General features: G+C 40.7%; 2 protein-coding genes across 3 annotated transcripts in view; one reads left to right on the plus strand and one right to left on the minus strand.

Moving 5' to 3' along the window:
• The window catches only part of RPN2 (ribophorin II), a 52,515-nt gene extending 46,572 nt beyond the window's left edge, over positions 1–5,943 (minus strand). For both annotated transcript variants that reach the window (XM_054573785.1, XM_054573784.1), the window contains exons 1-2: positions 5,810–5,943; positions 2,160–2,350 (exon numbers count right to left, since the gene is read on the minus strand). In XM_054573785.1, the coding sequence (XP_054429760.1) occupies positions 2,160–2,350; positions 5,810–5,822 (204 nt within the window). In that variant the 5' untranslated portion in view covers positions 5,823–5,943. The remainder of the gene's footprint in view (positions 1–2,159; positions 2,351–5,809) is intronic.
• Positions 5,667–23,608, plus strand: part of MROH8 (maestro heat like repeat family member 8) — a 36,325-nt gene continuing 18,383 nt past the window's right edge. Inside the window, exons 1-11 of the mRNA XM_054573783.1 lie at positions 5,667–5,956; positions 8,655–8,776; positions 9,025–9,026; positions 10,826–10,996; positions 14,361–14,480; positions 15,131–15,210; positions 15,985–16,129; positions 17,027–17,122; positions 18,199–18,303; positions 20,989–21,124; positions 22,573–22,691. Of these exons, the coding sequence (XP_054429758.1) occupies positions 5,667–5,956; positions 8,655–8,776; positions 9,025–9,026; positions 10,826–10,996; positions 14,361–14,480; positions 15,131–15,210; positions 15,985–16,129; positions 17,027–17,122; positions 18,199–18,303; positions 20,989–21,124; positions 22,573–22,691 (1,386 nt within the window). The remainder of the gene's footprint in view (positions 5,957–8,654; positions 8,777–9,024; positions 9,027–10,825; positions 10,997–14,360; positions 14,481–15,130; positions 15,211–15,984; positions 16,130–17,026; positions 17,123–18,198; positions 18,304–20,988; positions 21,125–22,572; positions 22,692–23,608) is intronic.

Genomic DNA, 23,608 nt, shown 5'->3' on the forward strand with positions numbered 1-23,608 from the left:
GGGCGATGTTATAGATAAACAGAGTTTTGAGAGATATCAACAAATGTAATGTGTGAGGCTTGTTTAAATCTTGATTCAAACCAACTAATCAACTAACAAAACTTTCTGAGATAATTCTAGATAATTGAACATAGACTAGAAATTAAAATAAATTGAAGAATTATTGTTAACCTTGCTAGATAAAATGAAAGGATTGTCACTATGTTAAAGTAGTTCCCATTAGAGATATAAGTAAAATGGTATGTTTGGTGTTTATTTTAAAACACTCCAGGAAAAAATATAAAATAAAAAGGCAAAGGTAGAGTAAATGTAATAAAAGTGGCAAAATGTGAATAAATTTTCAAACTGGCCCATGGCACAAGAAGGTTATTATATGTTCTTATCACTTCAGTGCATGTTTGAAAACTTCCATAAGAAAAGGCTGAAGTGGGAGCTGCTGCTCTGCGGACTCCCACCGGACTGCAAGCTCTCTGAAGGCAGTGAGCACGACTGCCGCGTCGCTGCACGCCCAGGGTACGCGCAGGGCTCCAACACGCACCGGCTCCATCAAGGAGCAGTTCACACTGACGTGGCCTAACCCGCCAATCGAGGGGATCGGAGTGCTCAGAAAGAGAACCATTAGTCTTGAAAAAAGGCAAAGGACAAACCAGAGCCAGGAAGGGTCACAGAGCAGCTATGAGACAAAGGAGCTCCGGAGTTCCACTCACTAAAGTACATTCTTTCTCTGAAGGAGTATAACCCCCCTGATCTGTCAACCCAGGTATGGCCATGTGATCTGCTTTAGGTGACTAAATGAGAAAGATGAAAGCAGTTCCACATGTCTCTCCTGAGAGAAGTTTTGAGAGCCATGCTGTCATTTGCCCTCTGCACAAGCTCTAGGCAGAGACTGCTCCAGCAGGCTAAATCCTGGACTGAGGAAACATGGAACGAAGCCCCAGCTGACCCATAATGGATATCCAATAGGAGCAAAATATAAACTTTTGTCATAAGCCACTGAGATTTAGGGTCAATTCTATCCTAATCCAAGAAAGGATAGGCAGGATTCGAAAGATGTCACCTTTAGATTTCCATCCCCTGCTTATTCATTTAAACACTAATAGAGTACTGCTATGAAAGGATTTTGCAGGCATAATTAAAACCCCAAGTCAGCTGACCTTAAAATTCCGAGATTATCCAGGCGGTCCTGACCCAAACAGGTAAGCCCTTTAATAGGAGAAAGTTGCTCTGGCTGGTGGCAGAAGAGGAGTTAAGAAAAATTTGAAGAATAAGAAGGAATCAACATGCCATTATTGATTTAGAAGGGGAGGGATTCACATGAGAAGAAATGCAGGTGACGTTGAGAAGCAGAGAGCAGTCCTTAGCTGACAGCCAGCAAGAACGTGGGAGCCTCAGACCTGCAACCACAAGGCAGTGGATTCTGCCAACAACCTAAAGGAACTTGAAGCAAATTCTCCCCCAGAGCCTCCAAATAAGAGCCCAGCCTGACCAACACCTGCATTTTGGCTCTGAGACACTAAGCAGAGAACCCAGCCATGCCTGCCTGGACTTCTGACCTATACAACTATCAACTAATAAATGAGTATTGTGTTAAATTGCGAAGTGTGTGGTCATTTGTTATGCAGCCATAGAAAATTAACACACGTCTTATTATATATGAGAGGCCTGTCCCTAATTTCTTACCCAGCTGTTGAAGCTACTATAATGAATGAAATGTCACTTTAAACTGTTTCTATATCCAGGAGATGTTTTAATCATGCTGTACTTTTTTTATCAAAGGTTCACATCAGAACCGCCAGATGACAGGGACAGAGACTTAATAAATCCGAATGCTCTCCCATCTTAAAATCCTTTATTACTTATTAGCGCCACATATAAGGTACTTAACAAGTATGTGTGGTATTGTACAGTCCCACTCAGAGCTGCAGTAAAAGTTTCTAGAGGATCTATGACTTACTCTTCTTTATAGTCTGGTGATACCTTGACAAGGTCCTGAACACATATTAGGCATTCAAAAAAAAAAAAAAAATCTGTCAGATTGGTGTAAGTATTTATTATATTGAACTAACCTTGGTTATCCTCAAATGAGGAAAAGGCAGTTATGAAGAACACATAAGGAACACAGTGAAGGGATGAGGCCACCGAGACAAAAGAAGCCTTACCTTTACATCTGGCACCTGGGCACCGAGGCTGTTGAGTCCCACGATGGAGTAGAAAGCAGATTCTAAACTTGTGAAAGGGCGGTCCAGCGACGCTTTCAGCCTCTCCACATCAGGCTTGGTGAGGTAGTGAGTGGGCGTCAGAGCCAGGGCGCTGGCTATGATTGTCAGGGCCACCAGGACAGCGCTTGAACCTTGGGGGGAAATGACTATTAAACACACTCAATACTATTCCGAGGTTCTACACAGAGTTCAGTGATGATGCCCACCAAGGTCTAGGAACCAAATCACGTGAGGAAGGGTGAGGGAACTGGGGGACTGAAACGGGAGAGAAGCCTCGGGGAAGTGGTGGGCACTGCCCTCAGCTATCTGAAGGACAGTCCTCCCAGCAGCACAGGACCCATCACGCCATTTCCGTTTCTACTCCTGTGACTCTGAGGACTGACCCAGCCCTGAATCCTCATCATGGCCCTGCCCACCTCTCAACCGGGCCTCTTCCTTCACGCCTCCCTCCATCTGTGGCTCTCTGGCCTCCTCTCTGTTCTGCTAAGGATGCATGTTCTTCCCTACCCAGCACTTTTTCATGTTTTCCCCTACTTAAACTTTGCTTAACTTTTACTTTCAAATTCTAGTTCAAGTATCCCTTCCTTAATAAACCCCCCAATTAGCCCTCTGTTGGATTAGGTCCCAAGTCAGTACTATAACGTAGTGAAGAACATGGTCTCTAGAGCCAAATTTAAATCCAATTATTAGCAATGTGACTGTGGCAATTACAATGTGGTCAGCTTGTGCCTCAGTTTCCTCAAGTGTAAAAAGGTATTAATAACGGTACCTGCATCTCAGAGTTAAGAGCACTACCTAACATACAAAGATCTTGGAATAGTGACTGACACATAATAGGAGCTATTTAAATGTTAGCTAAATCATTATTATTGCCATATCCACTCATAACAACCTGTACTTCTATATTTTCCAGTTTTAATAGTATAATGTCGGATGCCTCTGCTACACTCTAAGCTCCATGAGGATAGACTATTTCTCTTGTTCATTCCAATATTTCCAAGTGTTACATACTGCCTAGCACAGAGGAATAGAAAATTCTCATTTATTATTCTCAGGGAACAGGAAAAAGTTATAGGAGTGGTACACTGTACTTTTCATTAAAACACATGCACACACACTTTTGAATGGGCTGTCATAAACTGTGTGCCATCCAAGAACAGTAATCACAAGGCTATCATTAATAGTCCTAAATCCTTTGTCTAGAGTGTCAAACTTAGTCTGAACTAGAACCTTTTAAGAAAGGAATCATTATATCCACTTTACAAATAAGAAAACTGAGGACCAGAGTAGTTTATACATAGCCAATCTTGGACTCAAGTCCAGGTCTAACTAGGGTATTCACGCCCCACTATTTTTTGGAGAATGATATAGAAGGGACGCCTACCTTGGGGCATGAAGGTGAGTTCTATTTAAGTCCTTCTGTGTATTAAATAATCTGAAGAATGTAAAAGCTCTTTTTAAAAAACACTAGAGAGATCTACAATGTGCAGTATTCATTCATCTAATATTTACTTAATTTGTAATATGCACCAAGCATTGTTTTGGTGTTAAAAGATACAACAGGAAACAGAGCTATAGGAAAAACCTCCAACCCCATGGAGCTTACATTCCAGTGGGAAAAGAAAAATATCATGCAAAATAATTAAGATGCATTATTTATCATTTTAAAAGGTGAAACATGTTACGGAGAAAAATACAGCACAAAAGGGGAATGTGAGAAGAGCTTCAATTTTAAATATGGTAGGCCAAGTAAGAAATAAAAATATTGTGAGAGACTTGAAGGAAAAGAAGGAGCAAATCATAAAGGCACTTGGAGGGAAATAAGCACAAAAAGAAGGCAAGTTTGAAGACCCTGAATTGGGAGTGTATATGGTGGGGGGTTTGGGGTTTTTTTGTTGTTTTGGTTTTTTTTTTTTACATTAGCAAGAACAGCATGGCTAAAGAGCAGTAAGCAAAGGGTGAAAAGTAGGGACAAGGTGACATAGGTATCAGACGCCAAATATGAAGAGCCTTATAAGTCACTGTGGGAACTTTGGCTTTTGCTGAACAAGGTGGGAGCCACTAGAAAGTTCTGAGCAGAAGACTTACATTTTAACACAATCATTGTGTTGAGAATAAACAATACTATGCTGAGGTTATACAGGACCTGGGACCTAAAGAGGGATACCAGTTTGGAGATTATTGCCATAATTCAAGTAAAAGATGACAGTGGCCCAAGCCAAAGTGACAGCAGTAGAGGTGGTGAGGAGTGGTCAGTAGGGCTAAAATTCATAGTTAAAGCCAGAATTGCTAATGGTTAGAAAGATGTGTGCTAATGAGGTGTCAAGACACTAATGCTGAATGAATCCCCAGTGCCTTTTGTCCATGTATGTACTCAATATATTAAGATCCAGTGAATGACTAAGATCTATCTAGTATTTTCCCAACTAGACTGTAAATTACCCTAACATAGAATCTGTGTCAGAATCCTAATCTACTCACCTCCCATTAATGATAACAACAACTTTCTTGGCTAAAATTTGCACACTTAATACGGGTCAAGTACGCCCATACTAATAAGCTAAGTACATTGCATGCATTAAGCCATTAAATCCCAAATATCTAAGTGAGTGCAGTTTACACACCAAGACACTGAGACTCAGAAGTAGTTACCTGCCCTAAGGCACATAACTAGCTGAGAACCAAACTGCAAGCGGTTTGAATCCAAAGTCTGTTTTTAATCTCTATTGCTCTCATCTTAAATAATGGAGCGGTAAGCCACTGACATTGTTACCTTGGGCAGGTTACTTCCTTTCCTGGGATTCCCTCTTCCCTTCGGTCAGTCAATTGGAAATAACGTTAGTACACATGGGAGACAACATGAGATTCTATCCTGCAGTGACCACCTGTTAACTAGCATTGCAGGTGGCTTTTACTGCGTGCTTATTTAGTGACAGGTACAGTTCTAAACTATTCACAGAGATTATCTCATTTAACGACACAGCAATTTATGAGGCAGACAATGTGACCAATTTGTTTTATAGATGAGAAACTGAGGTGCAGAGGGGTTAAGTAACTTGCGGTGGGGTCATAGAACGAATACGTGGCGGACTACAAATTTGCATCCGGGAAAAATCTAACTTCATTACTTACTCTCTAAACTCCCAGACAGGTGTTTTTGTTTGTTTCTTTGTCTGTCTGTCTGTTTGCCCCATTTCACTAAAAAAGACGCTATGGCCCAAAGGATGATTTGGCCAAAAGCTCACTCTTAGGCCTCCTGGCCGGGGAGCCCGCGCGAGTCAAATGAATGGGTGAAGACAGACCTAGAGTTAACCAGGGCCGCGGTACACAGCCTGGTCCTCGGGGGTACCCGTAGCTCGGCACTGCACACCCCCCCCCCGCCCCGCCCAACCTTCCTCAGGTCCCGGGCAGTCCCACCCGCTCGTCAAACTCGGAGTGCGGGAACCCATGCCCCTGTCCCGCAGAGGAAGGGGACCACCCCGCAGGGCCGGCTTCCGAGTGGTAAACACTGGCCTCCCACAGGCGCCGGCCCACCCGCCGAGGCGTGCAGTCCGCGGGGCCCCGCCATCCAGCCATGCGCAACACCTCACCCGGCAGCGCCATTCTTCCGAGCAGGTCCCAAAAGAGCCCGAAACGCAGGCTGACTTCCGCTCGGAAAAGTGGCTCCAGGAGCACGCCGGAGGGGACGCCGGAGACTCGTGGCAGGCTCCGCGAGCTGAGATGGACTCTAGGCACAGGTCAGTCCCGGCCGTTCCTTTGGGCCGGACTGCTCTCAGTAGCCACGGCTGGAATTCCAGTCCTCGTACGCACAGGGCCCTGCGGTCGTCGCGTATAAGGCCGCCTCCCCCGGCGCCTGGGCCCACTTGGAACCGGCCGCCTCGCAACGGTCCTATTCCGGCAGCTACCGCCACACTATTGGGCGACGCTTCAAGGGTGGGCTCGAGACGGGGCCTCCTCTGGTTGGTCGGTCGCCTGTCACTCAGGCTGCAGTGCAGCGGGCTAATTTTAAAGAAATGGGGAGGGTCAAGTGAGAAGGGCGGTCGGTAGTCGATAGTGGTTGTTTTTTTTCTCCCTTTGAAAAATTATGGCAGTTTCCTTCCAAGATTGTTTTAGTGGTTAATAACTGACCTGTGAGCGACATTTCATCTGATTTGCAAAGCATTTGTGTTGACTCAGTGACTCCTCATAATAACTCTTTGAACAACGTGTTAGCCAAAGTGTACAAGATTTTCAAGTTGCAGGCTCCAAAATAGAAGTGAACTTATATTAAGAGCTAAATGATAACGAACTCCCTTTATTGAGGGTTAACAGTGCAGCCGGACAGTGTACTAAGAGCTCTACGTACATTTTTCACTTACTTCTTATCACCATTCTGTGAGATACACACTGTGATTCCATTCTATAGAGAAGGAAACTGAAAGATTTGAACCAAGGCAGTTTGACTTCATAACCTGTGCTTTTAACTATAATGAACATATGAAGCATGCACAATATGGTAACTGCCCCATATTAGTGCCCCAGATATGATTATCCCAAATTGGGAGAGTCAGTTCTTGCTATGTCTGGTGGTGGTCTGTTCAGTATGGTAGATACTGGCTAAATGTAAATATTTAAATTTGAATTTAAATTAACTAAAAATTCAGTTTGTACTAGACACATTTTTAAATGCCCGCGTGTGGCTAGTGGATATTGTTTGGATAGCGCAGAATTATAGAACGTTTTTACTATCACAAAATACTACTGGACAGTACTGATCTAGAATATGTAAAGAAATATTTCAATTCAGTAGTAAGACAACCAATAGTGTGCTGGAGCCATCTCAGACAGGTTTGCTAAAGCCAATTGTTGAATTTGTCCGTAATTTCCAAATTGGTTGTTAAATGCCGCTATTTAGAAAAATTAAATCATACGAACTTAAAATGAAATAAAGGATATTGAAAACCAACCTTAGCCCTGACCGGGTAGCTCTGTTGGCTAGAACGTCATCCCCATATGCCAGGGTTGCGGATTCGATTCCCTGTCAGGACACACGCAAGAAACAACCAAGGAGTGCTTAAGTGGAACAACAAAGCAATGTCTCTCCCCTCTCCAGCCTCCCTAACTCCCTTACTCTCTCCCTAAAATCAATAAATAAAGAATTGAAAAAAGAAAACCGAACTCATCATTTCATAATCAATTTAATTTTTTTTTAAAAAGCCACTTTGTGGGGGTTTTTTAATTTTTTATTTATTTTTAGAGAGGGGAAGGAGGGAGAGAGGCATCAGCGTGGTTGCCTCTAGAGCGCCCCCTACTAGGGATCTGACCGGCAACGCAGGCATGTGCCTTGACTGGGAATTGAATTGGCACTTTGGTTCCCAGGCCAGAGCTCAGTCCACTGGGCCACACCAGCCAGGGGAAAAAAGGAGCTGGAGCAGCCAGCTATGCCAGAGGAACTGCTTTGCAGTCTTGTGTCTCAAACCTTTGTAACGTTAAAAGAGAGCAAAATAACTTCTGCACAACTTTATGTCCCAAAGAACTGTTTGCAAAAATAACAAAAAAAAGCAATTTTTATAACTGATGACACTTGACTGAAAATTAAAAACACTGTTTAGAATTAACGTCACTATATTATCTTCACCAATAGAAATGCTTCCCTTCTATTAATGTAGTTGTTCCCCTTCCCTTTCTCATAAATACTCATTGCCTTTGTCTCCTAATTGCAACATGGTTTGAGCTTCCACCTGAGTTGATTCCCAAGTAGCTATTCTTACTGATCTCAAATAAATACTTGTTTGCCTCTCAATTTGAAAGGGCATTTTATTTTTAGGTTAACAGTTTATTGCTTTGTTAGTGTCTAAACCTAATGGTGGATAAAATGTTAATGGAGATTAAACTTAAAAATGTGTCATGTCTATAGACTTTACATTGTGAATAGCACAAAAACTTGAAGGCATATTTTTCTAGTGTTTGAAAAACTATTATCCAAAACCAGTATCATAAATAAGTGAATCATATATTAGAAGATGTCATGTGCTATAGAAAGAAAAGAAGGGGTAAGGAATTGAGGGAGGTGGGGGGGGCATATTCTATCTCAGCCTCTTTTTAGCAGTGGTGTAGTACTTCTTACCTACCCTTTCACTCCCCATGAGGCTGACAATATGCTAAGTGCTGGGGATACAACTATGATCATGTAGACAAGATTTCCCTCCTCATGGAGCTAATAGTCTAATGGGAGACAGTCAATAAACAACACAAACTAACTTGATAATTGTAGGTAATCATTAAATATTATGGAAAAAACAAAATATCTGTAGGACTAGGGTGGGGAGAGGCTGCTGAACCTAGATTGGTGATCAATAAATGCCTCTGAAAAAGTGACATTTAAGTTTTTACTTGAGTGATGATACAGAAGCAGTCCTGAAAAACTAATTTTTCTAATCCCCTCTTTATTCCTAGGATCTGTAGTTGGAAAGAAGTAGTGATTCCTTATGCTTCTGACAGTGATTCAGGAAGCGTGGATTTGCAGCTGAGCAACTTAGAGGATATTCAAAAGAGTCCAAGTAGCCTTGAACATACAGGTGAACAGGGAAAAGGATAAGGAAAAGGGAAGGGGCATCTCTTTTCAAGTCAGATGGCTGGGTGACCAGCCCTCAACTAGACTTTGACAACGAATTTGATCCCTGACTTTAAGACCTTGGAATATGGTTGGCAAAATGAGATAAAATGTTATTCTAGTCATACAAGAAACTAAACTTGGTCCTGAGACAAATAGTCCTGCCAACTTGCACAGAGTAGTGCAAGAAGGATTCTGAGAAGGGAAAGGTAGATGTGGGTGAAATTTGGCTTGAGCTATGGAGTAATTCTTTCATTTATTCCACAAACATTAAGTACCAATTACTGGGCATAAACAATGAACAAGACCAACATGGTCTGTACCCTCACAGTTGTACATCATAGTGCTGAGGACCAAAATAAGTAAAGAGACAATAAATAAAGTAATTATAAGATGTAGTAAACACTACAAAATAATTAAAAAAGGGGCTGAGCCAAAAATTACAGGGATGGGAACCCAATTTAAACCATAATTTGTTAGAGAACACCTGTCTGAGAAAGTGTTATTTAAACCTAAAGGAGGTCTCAAGGACATGAAAGAACAACTCATGTGAGAAGTAGAGGGAAAAGCATTTTGATAGGTGGAACAGCATTTGCATGAGACAGGAAAGATTATGGTGTGTTTGATGAACTACATTCATTTGTTTCTACATTCATTCAACAAATATTTATTGAAGCCCTCCTGTGCTCTAAACACTGATCTAGCTTCTGGAGATACAGCAGTGAAAAGAACACAGTATACTCATAGATAAACAAATGACTGAACCTCAGTGTAATATGTGTGATTGGTGATAGAGGTAAGGGAAAGGAGCAAATATAGAGAGCTTCATTCGTAGCTAGAAGGATGCTTAGCCAAAATGGCCAAAGAGGTATTCAAGAAAAGCATCCTGGAGCTGAGCCCTGAAGGACAAGTAGGAGTTCGATATGCAACAAGAGGTAAGGGAAGGTGGGGGAGAACAAAGGGAGACATGCAAGCAAAGGAAATCCAGTGCGAAGATAAGAAGTGAACAAGAACATGGCTTCTACCAGATGGTAAGAATGTGGAAGGCAGTGGGAGGAATTTGCAGGAGAGGCTATAAAAATTGAGTGGTAGAATCCCTCAGATAATAGGTGTGTTAAGAGGGAAATAGTAAACCTATTTGCCCAATAGGAATAGGTATTTGGTATTGCAACGTACAGGAAAAAAGGATGTAAAGCTACATGAAGAGGAAAATGACGCCACATAATTATTGTCACTGAGTGAGCAGAGGAATAATATTTGCCAGCACTTCTTTGGTGTTAGTTCTGTATCAAGCAAATAAGGTAGGTTCTATTATCATCCCCATTTTGGAAATGAAGAAATAGGCCCAGAGAAAGTAAGGTCCCACAGGGTCAGAATGCTAGAAAAAAGCAAAGATTCCCAACTCTGGAGCCTGAGGTCTTAATCAAAGTACATCCCAGGTCAAGAAGAAAATACCTCAAGCACTTACTGCAGCCTGGTCAAGTGGGAAGAGATCAGTAAGGGGTTGCTACTATATTTTAAGCTCTTGTCATCACAGAGTCATAAACTTTTGAATTTGAAGAATATGTACCATTTAAGTGCTTACTGTGGGCCACATACTGGGTGGGATAAGTTTTGCATTTCCTCACTTAGTCCTCACAATAATCCTGTTTTATGGGTGAAGAAACTAAGGTTCCAAACAGGCAAATTAACTTAATGAAGGTCATAGAACTAATAAGTGAGAGAGCCAGGATTCCAGCTAACCTGAAACTGATGTGTAAAGTTTGTGCTCTTAACCACTCTGGCACAGTTCACTCTTAAAGGTTTTTGTAGCTTAGAAAGCCCTTAGAGAACATTGAATTTGTAATTGAGAAAACTGAGACTCATAAAGGGAAAGGGACTTGGGCAGAGCAAGTAGTGAAGGTGAGAATAGGACCTGTCTATCCTGATGTCCAGTGGTTCTCCCCAATAAACCATATAACTTTACATAGTATGGAAGCATTATCTGAAGTCTGTCTTTCAGTATTAGGCTCAGACATCTCTGTCATCTCTTGACCTCCCTCTGGAATCCCTCACAGATAGAGTCAGACACCTGACCCATGAGGACCCCTTCAGCGAAGACCCCTTCAGCGAGGACCCCTTCAGCGAGGCCACCATTGAGAAGTTGATTGAATCCATCCAGGAGTTTTTTAATGGTGAGCTAAAGGTATGCACAAGCAATCTTTACAAGTTATCCAACTTTATTTTAAACACTTGTTTCTTTTTATACAAATTTATAAGCTATAAAATTTCTACTTTTGTTTATTTTATATTTGTAATATATATTTATATACATTTATAAGTTATACCTATATTTATACTTATATTTATAAAAATTATCAAATTACTATAAAAACAAAGAAAACCATAATAAAAATTAAAAGTTAATCTTTCTTAATTCCACTCTCCTAAGATGACTACTGTTAATATTTTGGTATATATATTTTCAGACTTTTTTCCTATGTATACCAATGAATGTAATTATAGAAAAATAAACATCAGAAATGGTGGGAGAAGAAAATTTCTAAGTCAATAACTAAAATCTATATTATCCTACTTAATACAGTATTCCATTGTTTAGGTGAAGCATGCATTCATTCATTCATTCATTCTATGAGAATACATAATAGAAGAATATATCTTAATCTAGGGGTAAAGGAAGGCATTTCTTTTTTTTTATTTCCTGTCTTTAAAATACTTTATTTTATTTTTTAATTAATTAATTAATTTTTTCAAATGCGTTTGTCTCTGCCTACCCCCACCACTTTACCCTGCCTCCCTCCCCCACCTCCCTCCCTCAATCCTTTCCCACTTTGGCTTTGTCCATGAGTCTTTGATATATGTTCCTTGACTTGACCCTTCCCTTCCTTTTCCCCGCCTACCCCTCCCTCCTTTCCTCTTGTCTCTGTTGGTTTCTTCTTTCTTTCAGTGTTGCTGGTCTTATTTTCCTTGCATCTTTGTTTTGTTGGTTAGGTTCCACTTATAGGTGAGATCATATGGTATTTGTCTTTCACCCCCTGGCTTATTTCACTTAGCATAATGCTCTCGAGTTCCATCCACGCTTGTCGCAAAGTGTAGTAGTTCTTTTTTTCTTTCTGCTGCGTAGTATTCCATTGTATAAATGTACCATAATTTATTGATCCAGTCATCTACTGATGGGCATTTAGGTTGCTTCCAACACTTGGCTATTGTAAATTGTGCTGCTATGAACATTGGGGTGTATAGGTTCTTTTGAATTGGCCTTTTGGGATTCTTAGAGTATAGCCCCAGCAGGGGAATCACTGGGTCAAAAGGCAATTCCATTTTTAGCTTTTTGAGGAAATTCCACACTGTTTTCCTCAATGGCTGCACCCATCTGCATTACCACCAACAGTGTACTAGGGTTCCCTTTTCTCCACAGCCTCGCCAGCACCTGTTGTCTGTTGATCTGTTTATGATGGCCATTCTGATCGATGTGATGTGGTATCTCACTGTGGTTTTAATCTGCATTTCTCTGATGGCTAGTGATGCTGAGCATCCTTTCAAATGTCTCTGGGCCCTCTGTATCTCTTCCTTGGAAAAGCGTCTGCCCAGGTCCTTTGCCCATTTTTGATTGGATCATTTGTGTTCTTAGAGTGGAGTCGTGTGAGTTCTTTATATATCTTGGAGATCAAACCTCTATCTGATGTATCATTAGCAAATATATTTTCCCATATGGTTGGATCCCTTTTCATTTTGCTGATGTTTTCTTTAGCCATGCAGAAGCTTCTTATTTTGATGAAGTCCCACTTGTATATTCTTAAGGAAGGCATTTCTAAGGAAGTAACTCTTGAGCTCAGATCTGAGGAATGAATAGGAGAAAACAGAAATTAGAATTGGAGTGAGTGTTACAGAAGTAGAAAATGGTGTGTTTAACAACCTTTTGGGAGAAAGGGGCAGAGCATATTTAATAAACTCAAAGAAGCATGGTACGTTTAAATAATAGTGTCAAAGGTGATTGCCATTTATCAACAGACACTTAAGTTTCCATATTTTGGGTATTGTGAATAACACTGCAAAGAACAGGAAAGTGCAGATATCTCTTTGAGATCCAGATTTCATTTCCTTTAGATATACACATATACACGTATGTTTTTGGTTTGTGAAAATTCAACACGCTTTACATTTTCTCCATATATAATACAAATAAAATTTTATTAAAATAACTTAAAGCCAGAATTTTGGTATTCACTTTGACTCAGACTATTCTTTATGCTTCATGTCATAGAGGATTCTTTGTAATTAATAATGGGCTTGGATTGCTGCTGTGAATTGGCAGGGGTGGGAGTGGGGGGGTGGGGATGGAGTCCATCTCCTGCCTTAACCTGAGTCTTCAGCCAGTCAGTGAAGCAGATGAATTAAGGTAATTTTGTCATAGTATTACAAATGGCATGATAGCAATATACACATGGAGTTCATGGATACACTTAGGAAGAGGACCTGACACTGCTTCAGGAGGGAATGTATGATCCAAGTCTTAAAGGATACATGGATTTGAGTCAGTAAACAAAAAGAAGTGTAGAGAATTCAGAAGGTGCAAAGGCCCAGAAGCAAGAGAGGGCAGCATAAAAGCTAATTTGGCTAAAACACAAAATGCTGCAGACAAGGTGAGAGATGAACTTGAAAAGATTAGCTGGGGTCACATTGGGAATGGCCTTGACCTCCATGGGTGCTATTGGGAGATTTTTCATAGGAGTTACCTGGTCAAATTTGCATTTTTAAAAAGATCACTCTGGTGATAGCCTGGGGGATAGATAGGAGAGAGGCAAAACTAGAGCAGAGAAACCTAGTGTTGCATTGTTAAACTAATCCTGGTGATAGAGAATGAGGCCGTCAAGTCAGCTTCTTGCTGTGTATTGCTACTTGTTTTCCAGAGAGCTTATACCAGTTTTATACCATCTATGTGTGTGTTGGGGGGTTGGGGGGTGGGTTGCAGGGGAGCGGGAGCTGGAGATGGGAAGACATTTTCTCAAAGATTGTGGAATTATCGGTCTTTTATTTTCTTCTTTATACATACTTTATTTTTTCTAAGTTTCTATGACAATTTGTGGCTTTATATTTAGCAAAAACAGATAATATAAAGAGATTTTATTCTTCAAATCAGAACTTGCATTTCTTAATAGGAACTGTAAAGACTCAAAATAATGAATGTTTAATGACGTCAAGAGAGCTAAAAGTAACAGCATCAGAGGTCACCTTTAGGAATCTTAATCAGACAGCAGTGGGTCTGATACAGGGTGGGTCGGTGAGGAAACAGACTAAAGGTGAGGAAAGCCATTAGGGAGCACTTAGAAATCTATCTGAGCAGGAAGACAAGGTCACAAACCCAAGCAGGGCCACTGGACAAAGAATTTCAGTCCTCTGTAACTTATTCATCCCTCATAATAAAACATACTAGATTGAATGAGATGTCAGATGTTTAAAACACTCCAAGAAACTTCAAAAGCCCTGTATAAATACCAAGTGGGATTATAATGTGTAATTGAGTTTTTATGGTTTTTTCACAAATTCAGACTGAAAACGAGAAGCTGACGTTCCTGAGATCTTTGTCTTCTCTCAGCCGAACTTTACCTGATGAAACCACAGAATCGTTCATTCACAGCCACATCGCAGACATTGTGCATATCCTATATGTAAGTATTGTGACCTTATCACAAATTATCGGAACCATACAAATTCGGTGACTTAGCTAACAAATGTTTTAATGGTGTAACCTATGTTGTTGATTCCCTTATCCTTTTCTCATATTAATATCTATGCATGGAGGAGAAATACTCAGGGGTACTCCTTTTCTAGGACAAGTAACTTAAAATAATATTAGACGCTATATTAGAGATGGCTGGTTTAGTAGAAAGAGGAGTTAGGATGCCTAAACTGGAAATAATCACTAGTAATAAAAATAACGAATAACAGACACTGTCTAACAGTTTTTGAGGGCTTCTAGGTATTATGAATTAACTTATTTAGTGCTTACAACTACCCTAGGAAGATAAGTAGCACTGTTAACCTCAGTTTACAGATGAGGAAACAGGTAACAGGAGGTGAATAACTGTGTCAGCTCAAAGATCTAGTAAGAAGCAGAGCCAGGCCTCGGGGTCTGGCTCCAGAGGATAAACTCCTGGCCTCGCCACTGTCCTGCTGCCAGTCCTGTGGAGCTGTGGAGCGGAGCCCTCTGAAGGACCTGCTCTTGTTTTTGCAGGCTATCCACACATCTCATCATTTGGCCTAATGACTTGGCGCATTCTCGCCACTCTCTCCCAAAGTTCTTTCCCTCTCATTGCAGATTCTGGTGGAAGAGGAGCCCCTGCACTCTCTCTTCAGCCCTGTGCGCCAGGTCATCTTTGTCACCATCACTGACCTCAGGTGACATCCATATGCCCTCTACACATGCATCATGGAACTTCATTCAGGGCCAATAGCCACATCAACTGACATGTTCCATATTTTTAACTTCTCAAAACTATTTAGATAGAGCTGTGGGAGCCAAATCTATATTTTTGTATAAGAACTTTGATTTCGTACATGCTACCATTTGTATCTGCAAGACCCGATTGGAACTCCTTAGAGTTCAGTTTTGTCCAAAGTATATTCAGTGGAAAGTTGCTACTATTTCTGCTTCATGACAGAGTTCCACAGACCAAGAAATTTGGTAGGGCTGTCTTCTGTTTACCTTTTTTGGAGATTTGCACTGCACATTATCTGATTAAAGGTCCTAAGAAGTCCTTTAGAACTAGTTAAAAAGGTTTCTAACTTGGTTTAACCTGCCATTCCCCAAACAGACACACACTCAGCAGAACACAAAAAAGCACGATCTTTGAAAAATTGTACTTTACTATGTTAGACTATAGCAGGCTTCTCTTCCATGGATGAACTGGAGGAAAACCTGGAAGGACGTCACCCCAGTGACCTCCTGGAGAGTAGGTGGGGGAGGTAAGGGGAGAAGGATGGAGGCTCGGAGCCCAAAACTCTTTCTCTAGCCTTTTGTAAGATGTTATCTAAATACACTGACAAGCAGTCCATTTATCTCTTCCATCAGAATGATACACTGATCCTTTCCTTTTGGGCTACTTTGATCTCTGCTTATCAGTGTCAAGTCAAACACTTCCCAGCTTGCTATCCCAAACTGTCTTTTCTTAGTTACCAAGATATCCATTTGTTGTTTGGCTCTGAAGATCGAGTTGACTTGTTCAGCCTTATCACCAAAAGTATAATCACTCTGCCCTCTGAAAAGACTCTTACCCAACTGCAGGAAATCATGCCAAGTGGGTCCAGCAACTCAGAGGTAACTCACACTTAAATAACTTGCCATCCCCCGGGTCAGCTGCTATTGGCCACTAGAGAGTGTGTTTGATTTTTTTAGAACTAGCCAAAAACCACTTAAGCCAAGTCTGGTGAATAGAATAGGTGGTTAAATTAAATAGCATGTTTTTCCCCTTTTGTCTTCTTTTCCCCTTCATTTCTTTTTTTGTTTCTTTTGGATTTAAAATAAGGCAGAGCTTTCGTACACCTACCAGGTATTTAGGGTTACCACGTGCTAAGCATCATGGTAAGCAACAGAAATGTAGCAGTACACTCTCCAATCCAGGGAGCTTGCACCCTAGTGCAGAGAAACGAACCGCTGCTAAATGTGGTATCAGGTGGTAACAAGTACTATGAAAAAATAAAGCAGGGAAAGAGGCTAGAGAATTCTGTGGTTGGGAGGCATGGGGCTCTTTACCTAAGGTGGTCAGGGGAGGCTTTCCTGATGAGGTGACCGTTGAAAAGGCAGAGTGTGGATATCTCCGGAGGAGAATCTTCCAGGCAGAGAGAAGAGGAAGAACAAAGGCCTTGATTTCTTTCTGCCACTAGTAAACTGGTTGGTAAAGCACTTGCCAAAGGGGACTTTATTCCCCTTCCTTTCAAGACATCAGAAAGAGTCACAAGTCAAACTTTAAAAGCACTTTGATTCCCCTAAGTAATTCCCCAAATGTAGTTAGAATCAGTTAACTGTGTTCCCAGTAATGTTGAACTGTCCGCGTAATACAAATATATATTGTTTCACAGACTGTCTACCAGTACTTTCTTACTGGTTCTGCAATGTTAAGTAAAGTTCTGCAAGATAATGAGGAGAGCCTGAAAAGTGTACAGTATTGGGGAACTTCATATGGGGGGGGCATCACTTATCCTTGTGCCTTTTCAGTGTCTCTACAGGCAGACATTTCAGGTGTTCTCTGAGATGCTCCAGAGTTTGGTGGTAAAAGACCCACATTTGGAAAATTTTGACATTATTTTTAAGGTAAACAGGATATCAAGAGAATGGGAAACTTTATATTAACTGGTGAAAGTGGAAGGAGAAAATGTGGCAGGATTAAGTCCTGAGAGATAGGATAATAGATAAGAGTATCAGCTATCTGTTTTGAGTCCGACTTGGATTCAAGTTCTGACTCTGCCATTCATTGATTATAAATTCAGCAAGTAATGTGAGCAAGCTCTCTTGGCCCTTTTCAAGATGTAGATACCCTGGAAAGGGGTAACCCTTTAAACTATTATTAATCATTCGTGCATAAATACAGATGGACATTTATCTTTGCCAAAATCAACCTTAACATTATTTCTCATTTCTCTTATTTTTGTATATCAACACTCCAGGCAAATTGGGTTTATCTCCTTTATCCAGTTGTACCATGTACTCCCCTGCCTTGGCAGCTTAGTTCAAGTCGTTTCTTCTTTATGGAACTTTTATCGATGGATATTATCTTTTCCATGAATCCTTCCCTGACTTTTGCAGGCAGATGCAATTTCCCCCATCCTCAGAGTTCTTTAATAGCATGTAATTAATTTCCTTTCTTTCCAAAGCAGGTTTCAGAAAGCTGAAAACACAGAAAAGAATAGAATAAATAATTTAAGAAAGTGGGATGAAGGGAAAATAAGTCTAGAAAATAAGCACCTATAGAAGCCAGAGCACCTGATAACCCTACCAGGGTATCCAACCTTTTGGCATCTCTGGGTCCCACTGGAAGAAGAAGAGTTGTCTTGGGCCACACATTAAATACGCTGTGACACGTAATCACAAAAAAAATCTCATAATGTTTTAAGTAAATGTATGATTTTGTGTTGGGCTACATTCATAGCCATCTTGAGCCACATGCGGCCCGTGGACCACAGGTTGGACACCCCCGCAGGCCTTTGTGCCTCGTTCGTCCTCGCACCACTTTAATTTCCAACCAAAACTAGTTTATCATTTAGAAAAATATTTTTAGACATTGTAATGACATGTGGAACTTCCCTCTCCACATTTTCTTCCCATCACAGTAAAGGAGCTATCACAGATTTTCCTTGACAAATCATGTAGGCTCCCTTCATTTTTCATAGCACATGGAACCATGGTTACAGTCAGTTAAAGACCATGAGCGGGAACGAGCCACAGCCAGCATGGCTCAAGTTCTGAAGTGCTTATACAGACATCTCACCTTGAAGGTAAGCAGCCCATCAGTGGCAGGGGAGGAAGGATCCAAAGCCATCCTGTCAAGTAATAGCCAGCCTGTCAAGTAATAGGCATCCTATTACTCCCTATTTCCCCTCCTGTTTATGACTCCCAGGCTGGTGACTCCCTGGTGCTTGCAAAATGTCATGGCACTTAGCATTAATCATGTACCTACTCCTCTCCTAAAATTCAAGCAGCTTGAGGCCAGGTACTATGTTTATTAATCTTGTATCCTCATTGTTTAGCACGAGAGCTAGAACATAACAATATAGTAAATGTTTTTGAATGAGTAAATAAATGTAGTCTAAAAATATCTGAGGGCCCACAGAGATAGTCACTGTTAACAATTTTATTTATTCCTTCTGAGTACTTTTTGTGCATGAATGTTTTGGGGCAGGAGCTTCTACTTCAGTTTCTTTCAGTTCTCTATATGTAGTCAGAGTAATCTTCGTAAACCTGTGTCACTCTTTTGAGTCAACAATTTCCAACTGTTCTTAGAGTACAAGGTCTTGTATGATTTAGCTCCTGCCTACCCATCTATACTCCCTGACTTACTCCAGCCATGCTGACCTCCTTTATATTCCTTACCATACACATCTTTTCCTGCCTCATGGCCTTTGCATTACTACTACTTCTGCTTGGAATGACCTTCCCTAACTCTTCACATAGCTAAACTCTCCTCAATCCTGAGTGCTCAGTTTAAATGTTTCCACTTCAAAAAGGCCTTTGCCTACAAATAGATCTACCCTTGTTCTCTATCTCTTCACTCTCTTTTCCTATGGCTTCTTAGAATCAAAGGTTATCTCACTTGATTATTTCTTTACTGACTTATGTTTTGGTTCCCTCTAATAGAATATGAATTTTGCCAGTGATCATGTTTGTCTTGTTTACTGCGGCATTCCCAATGCCTTGCATAGAACATGCCACATAGTCGATGCTCAATTAAATATTTATTGAATAAATGTAGGTCAGGTCATGTCCCTTATCTGCACAGACACTTCCAGTGGCTTCCCAGTTCACAAGGAATAAAATCCAAAATCCTTACAATTTTCTGTGAGTTGCTATGTGATCTGGCCTCATCCTCATCTGCCTCCCATTTCTTTGGCTGCTATATACTTTGCTCCAGCCAACCTAGCCTGCTTGTTCCTCAGAGACACCTCACACCGTCCCTTCTCTTTGCACCTGCTGTTCTCTCTGCCTGGAATGCTTTTCTCCCAGATTTCTACATGGCTCAATCCCTCATTTTAATATTAATGAGGTCTTCCCTGACCATTCTAAGATAGCAATTCTTACACTTTTCCTCTACGTTTTTCTTCATCATTGCATATATCACCATTTGATACATATGCTTTTTGCGTTCCTTTTTGTTCCTCCAACTAGAATATCACCTCCATAAGCAGGGATATTCTTTTTTTAAAAAAAAAAAGATTTTATGTATTTATTTTTAGACAGAGTTCAGGAAGGGAGGGAGAAAGACAGGGAGAGAAACATCAATGCGTAGTTGCCTCTCGCGTGCCCCAACTGGGGACCCTGGCCCACAATCCAGGCGTATGCACTAACTGGGACTCACACTGGCGACCCTTCGGGTAATAGGCTGGCACTCAATCCACAGAGCCACACCAACCAGGGCATAAGTAGGGATATTATCTTCTGTTCACTGGTTATATCACCAGTGCCAGTTAAAGTGCTTTAGTCATAAGTGCCATAGTCATAACCAGTTCCTGACACAGTATTTTTTGATTGACTGAATGAATCAAGGCTACTGGTGAATTAAACATGTTACACAGCTTTGTGCATGTGTTGCTGCATTTACTGTAAATAGGTTGTAGAGGCTATTGTTCACAATATCTTAGTGTATTTTTCCAAAGAGCTATAGAAGAAATTTCTTTCTTCCCCAGTCCTAGAAACAGTTGTGCTTTCTCTGCATGGCTTTTTGCTTCTTATGGGCGATTTGAATTACTTTGTATGGACATTGTGTGTACCTCTGCATTAGCCCTGAGAAAATCCAGAGCCTACCTCTGTGGCCTAGCTCCATGGCTTATCTCAAGCAAATGATGACTATGCATTCTGTATGCTAAACAAATTCTTAATTTATCTTCTCTACCTTCATTTTTTATTTTATCCCATTTTCACTATTTATTTTAACTTATATTTCTTTTGCAGATATGCTTTTTGCCAGCTACTTTACTTTTTTTCCCATAGTAAGGCAAAATACCAATAAATACATCTTTAAAATAGTATTAAATGGTACACCTTAACTTTGTATCCAACTTTTTCACATAGAAGACTAGCACATTTTTCTGCATTATTATAATTTCCTAGGATACCTGATTCCTAATCATTGTATTCTTAGGGTGGCCAAACCATAGTTTTCTTTACTCTTGGACAATTATTTTCAATGTGGGGTCTTTAAAACAGTACTAAAATGAACATATTTACATATAAACTTTTTCATTTCTTAGATTGCTTACTTAGGTTAGAGGTTGCCATATTTGCTATAATTTGCTAGATATAGTGTATCTACACATGTTAAATAATAACCCTAATGAGATCCAAGGGATGAATGACTCTTGCACTTTTCTTGAATAGGTGGTCAAAGTGGAATTCTCATTAACTTAAATCTAAGATACTAAATACACCTGTATTATAATGGCATTTTTCTTTTTCTACCTAACTAGCTTCCACTGCAATTCCAAAGACTTGGACAACTAGTGGCTCGGATGGCTCTACTGTGTGGGGACCTACTGAAAGAGGTGGCCGAGGAGGCTGCAGAGGGCATGCATTACCTGCTACATATCACCTTGCGGCTGAAGTGTAAGGCACTGCTGAAGGCAGCCAAGCCCTGAATAAATTCTCTAGTACAACACAAGCACCCATCTTCCTGCACCCTGACTCCTCACATCCTGGGAGGACTTTTTACAGTAGTTTATAATGAGAAAGGTGCCTAGTCCATAGTTAGAGATGAAGCAACACTGACTTAATGGTTAGAATTATAACCCTGGATTAGACTCATCCATGTCAGCCGCATACATGGCCATGGAGTTGAGTATCTAAACATGTAGTGATTAGTTTGGTCAGAAGTGGAAAAGGTTCTTGCCATCATTTGGGCCTTTGTTCATTTATTTATCTCATAAATGTTTACTGAGTACTTACTTGGGATACAACAGTAAGGGTCCAGTCCTTATATAACAGAGCCTAGTGGGTGAGTCAGACAATCAAAGAATCACAAATAACTCTGTTGTTATAAATAAAGATAATTGCAGTGAAGGGCAAATACTGGGGCTATGAGTAAGAATCACATCTAGTATGGGGTTCAGAAAAGACCTCTCTGAAGATAATCTGAAAAAGAACATTAGCCAAGTGAAAAGTAAGAAGAACACAGGCAGAGGGAACAGCACGAGAAAGGGCTTTTAGCAGGTATGATATGAGCTTGAGGAGTTTGGAAAATAGAAAGAGGGACTTCAGAAGATACCTAACCAAGCAACACACCCAGTGCTTGAGCCTTAGTCTACTCTATCCCCACTATGTAGTTGCCTGGGCTCACTCATCCCTGGATAAGGAAGCTCCATGCTTCCCAAAGTGGCAATCTAATCTCTGGGCAGCTCCAAGTATGAGAACTGTCTACCGAGACATCGAGTCAAGGAAGTATGGCTAATTACTTATTCAACAAATATTTGTGAAGAACTACTGTTCTTTAGGAGTGCACTGGTGAACAAGACAGGTAAGGTCCCTTCCCCCAAAGAGCTTTTTTTCTAGTTGAGGAGATAGTATCCTCAACCAAGGGCTCAAAGACTTCCCCTGAATAAATTTCTAGAGAAACAGAAGGCACTGTGAGGGAGTATTGGCAGACTCAATAATCAGCAAAACTATACACATAAAAAGTTCTGATATCAGAATATGAGATACAGTACGAAATTGTGCAATTTTTTGTGGGGACCTGAGCTTCATCGGGAGCCCCCTCAAAGGTCCTCTCATGGGGAAAGGTTTAGCATGTCTTAGTTGTACGCCCAAATCACTCCAAAGCTCTGCTTTTACAAAAAGCTTTTTCTTTCAGCCCTTCTTATATATTGTGCTACAACAGAGAGGAAACAAATCAGCCTTCAGATTAACACACACTCCTTCCCCCAGGCATTTTTATTCAAGTGAAAAAGACAAGAAGAGCAATCTTGGGATCCACTTCAACCTGGAAATCAACCAGACTTGCAAAATCAAGAAGAAAGAAATAAGCCAGAAAGTATCAATATTTAATATTTTCTTTTCAGATATCACTGAGGACAAGAAAAATCACCGAAGCTTGAGAGGAGCAATGAAAAAATGTCAAGAGCTCTTAGAATGCCTCAGTATTAAACAGTTCTACAGTTGTCCCTTCAAAGTTGGCCAGGTAATCAGAATGGCAAAAAGTATTAAGACAGACAACTGGAAATGTTGGAGAGGATGGGAAACAACCAGAGTCTTATACATTTGTTCATGGGATTGTAAAGTGGTAAAAACACTTTGGGAAAAGTTCTGGTAATTTATTAAATGGGGCCAAGGTCACTATGGACAGTTTCTTCAGACAAGCTCTGCTCCAATTTTTTTAAAAAGATTTTATTTATTTATTTATAGAGAGATGGGAAAGGAGGGAGAAAGGGAGAGAAACATCTATTGGTTTCCTCTTGTACATGCCCTGGCCAGGGACCGAACCCTCAACCTCAGCATGTGCCCTGACCAGGAATTGAAGAGGTGGCCTTTTGCTTTGCAGGACAATGCCCAACCAACTGAACCATACCAGTCAGGACTGCTCCCATTAAAAAAAAAAAATTTAGAACCCTGGCTGGTGTGGCTCGGTTGGAGTGTCAAAAGGTTGTGGGTTCGATTCCCAATCAGGGTACATTCCTAAGTTGCAGATTTGATCCCCAATCCAGGCACATGTGGGAAGCAACTGATCTGTGCTTCTCTCTTGCATCGATGTTTCCCTCTCTCCCTTTTTCTCTATCCGAAAGCAGTGAAAAATGTGTCCTCAAGTGAAGACAAAAAAATATTTTAGAGCAGAAGGGAGAGAGAAACATGCATTCATTGGTTGTTTGTTGTATGTGCCCTGACCAGGGATCAAAACCACAACCTTAGTGTATCAGGACAATGCTCTAACCAACTGAACTACCCAACCAGAGCAAATTCTGTTCCCATTAATTGTCCTCTTAACCCTAGCCAGCCTCTTACATACATAAACCGTTGTCACAAAAAGGAGCTGTAAGAGAATGTAGTTGATCCCAAAAGCCATACACTTTTTAATTGGTATACTTATTCATTATTCACCCA

The sequence above is a fragment of the Pteronotus mesoamericanus genome, unplaced genomic scaffold (assembly GCF_021234165.1).
Source record: "Pteronotus mesoamericanus isolate MK-2021 breed Mesoamerican mustached bat unplaced genomic scaffold, CSHL_Meso_final contig_25, whole genome shotgun sequence".
In the NCBI taxonomy this organism is placed as follows: domain Eukaryota; kingdom Metazoa; phylum Chordata; class Mammalia; order Chiroptera; family Mormoopidae; genus Pteronotus; species Pteronotus mesoamericanus.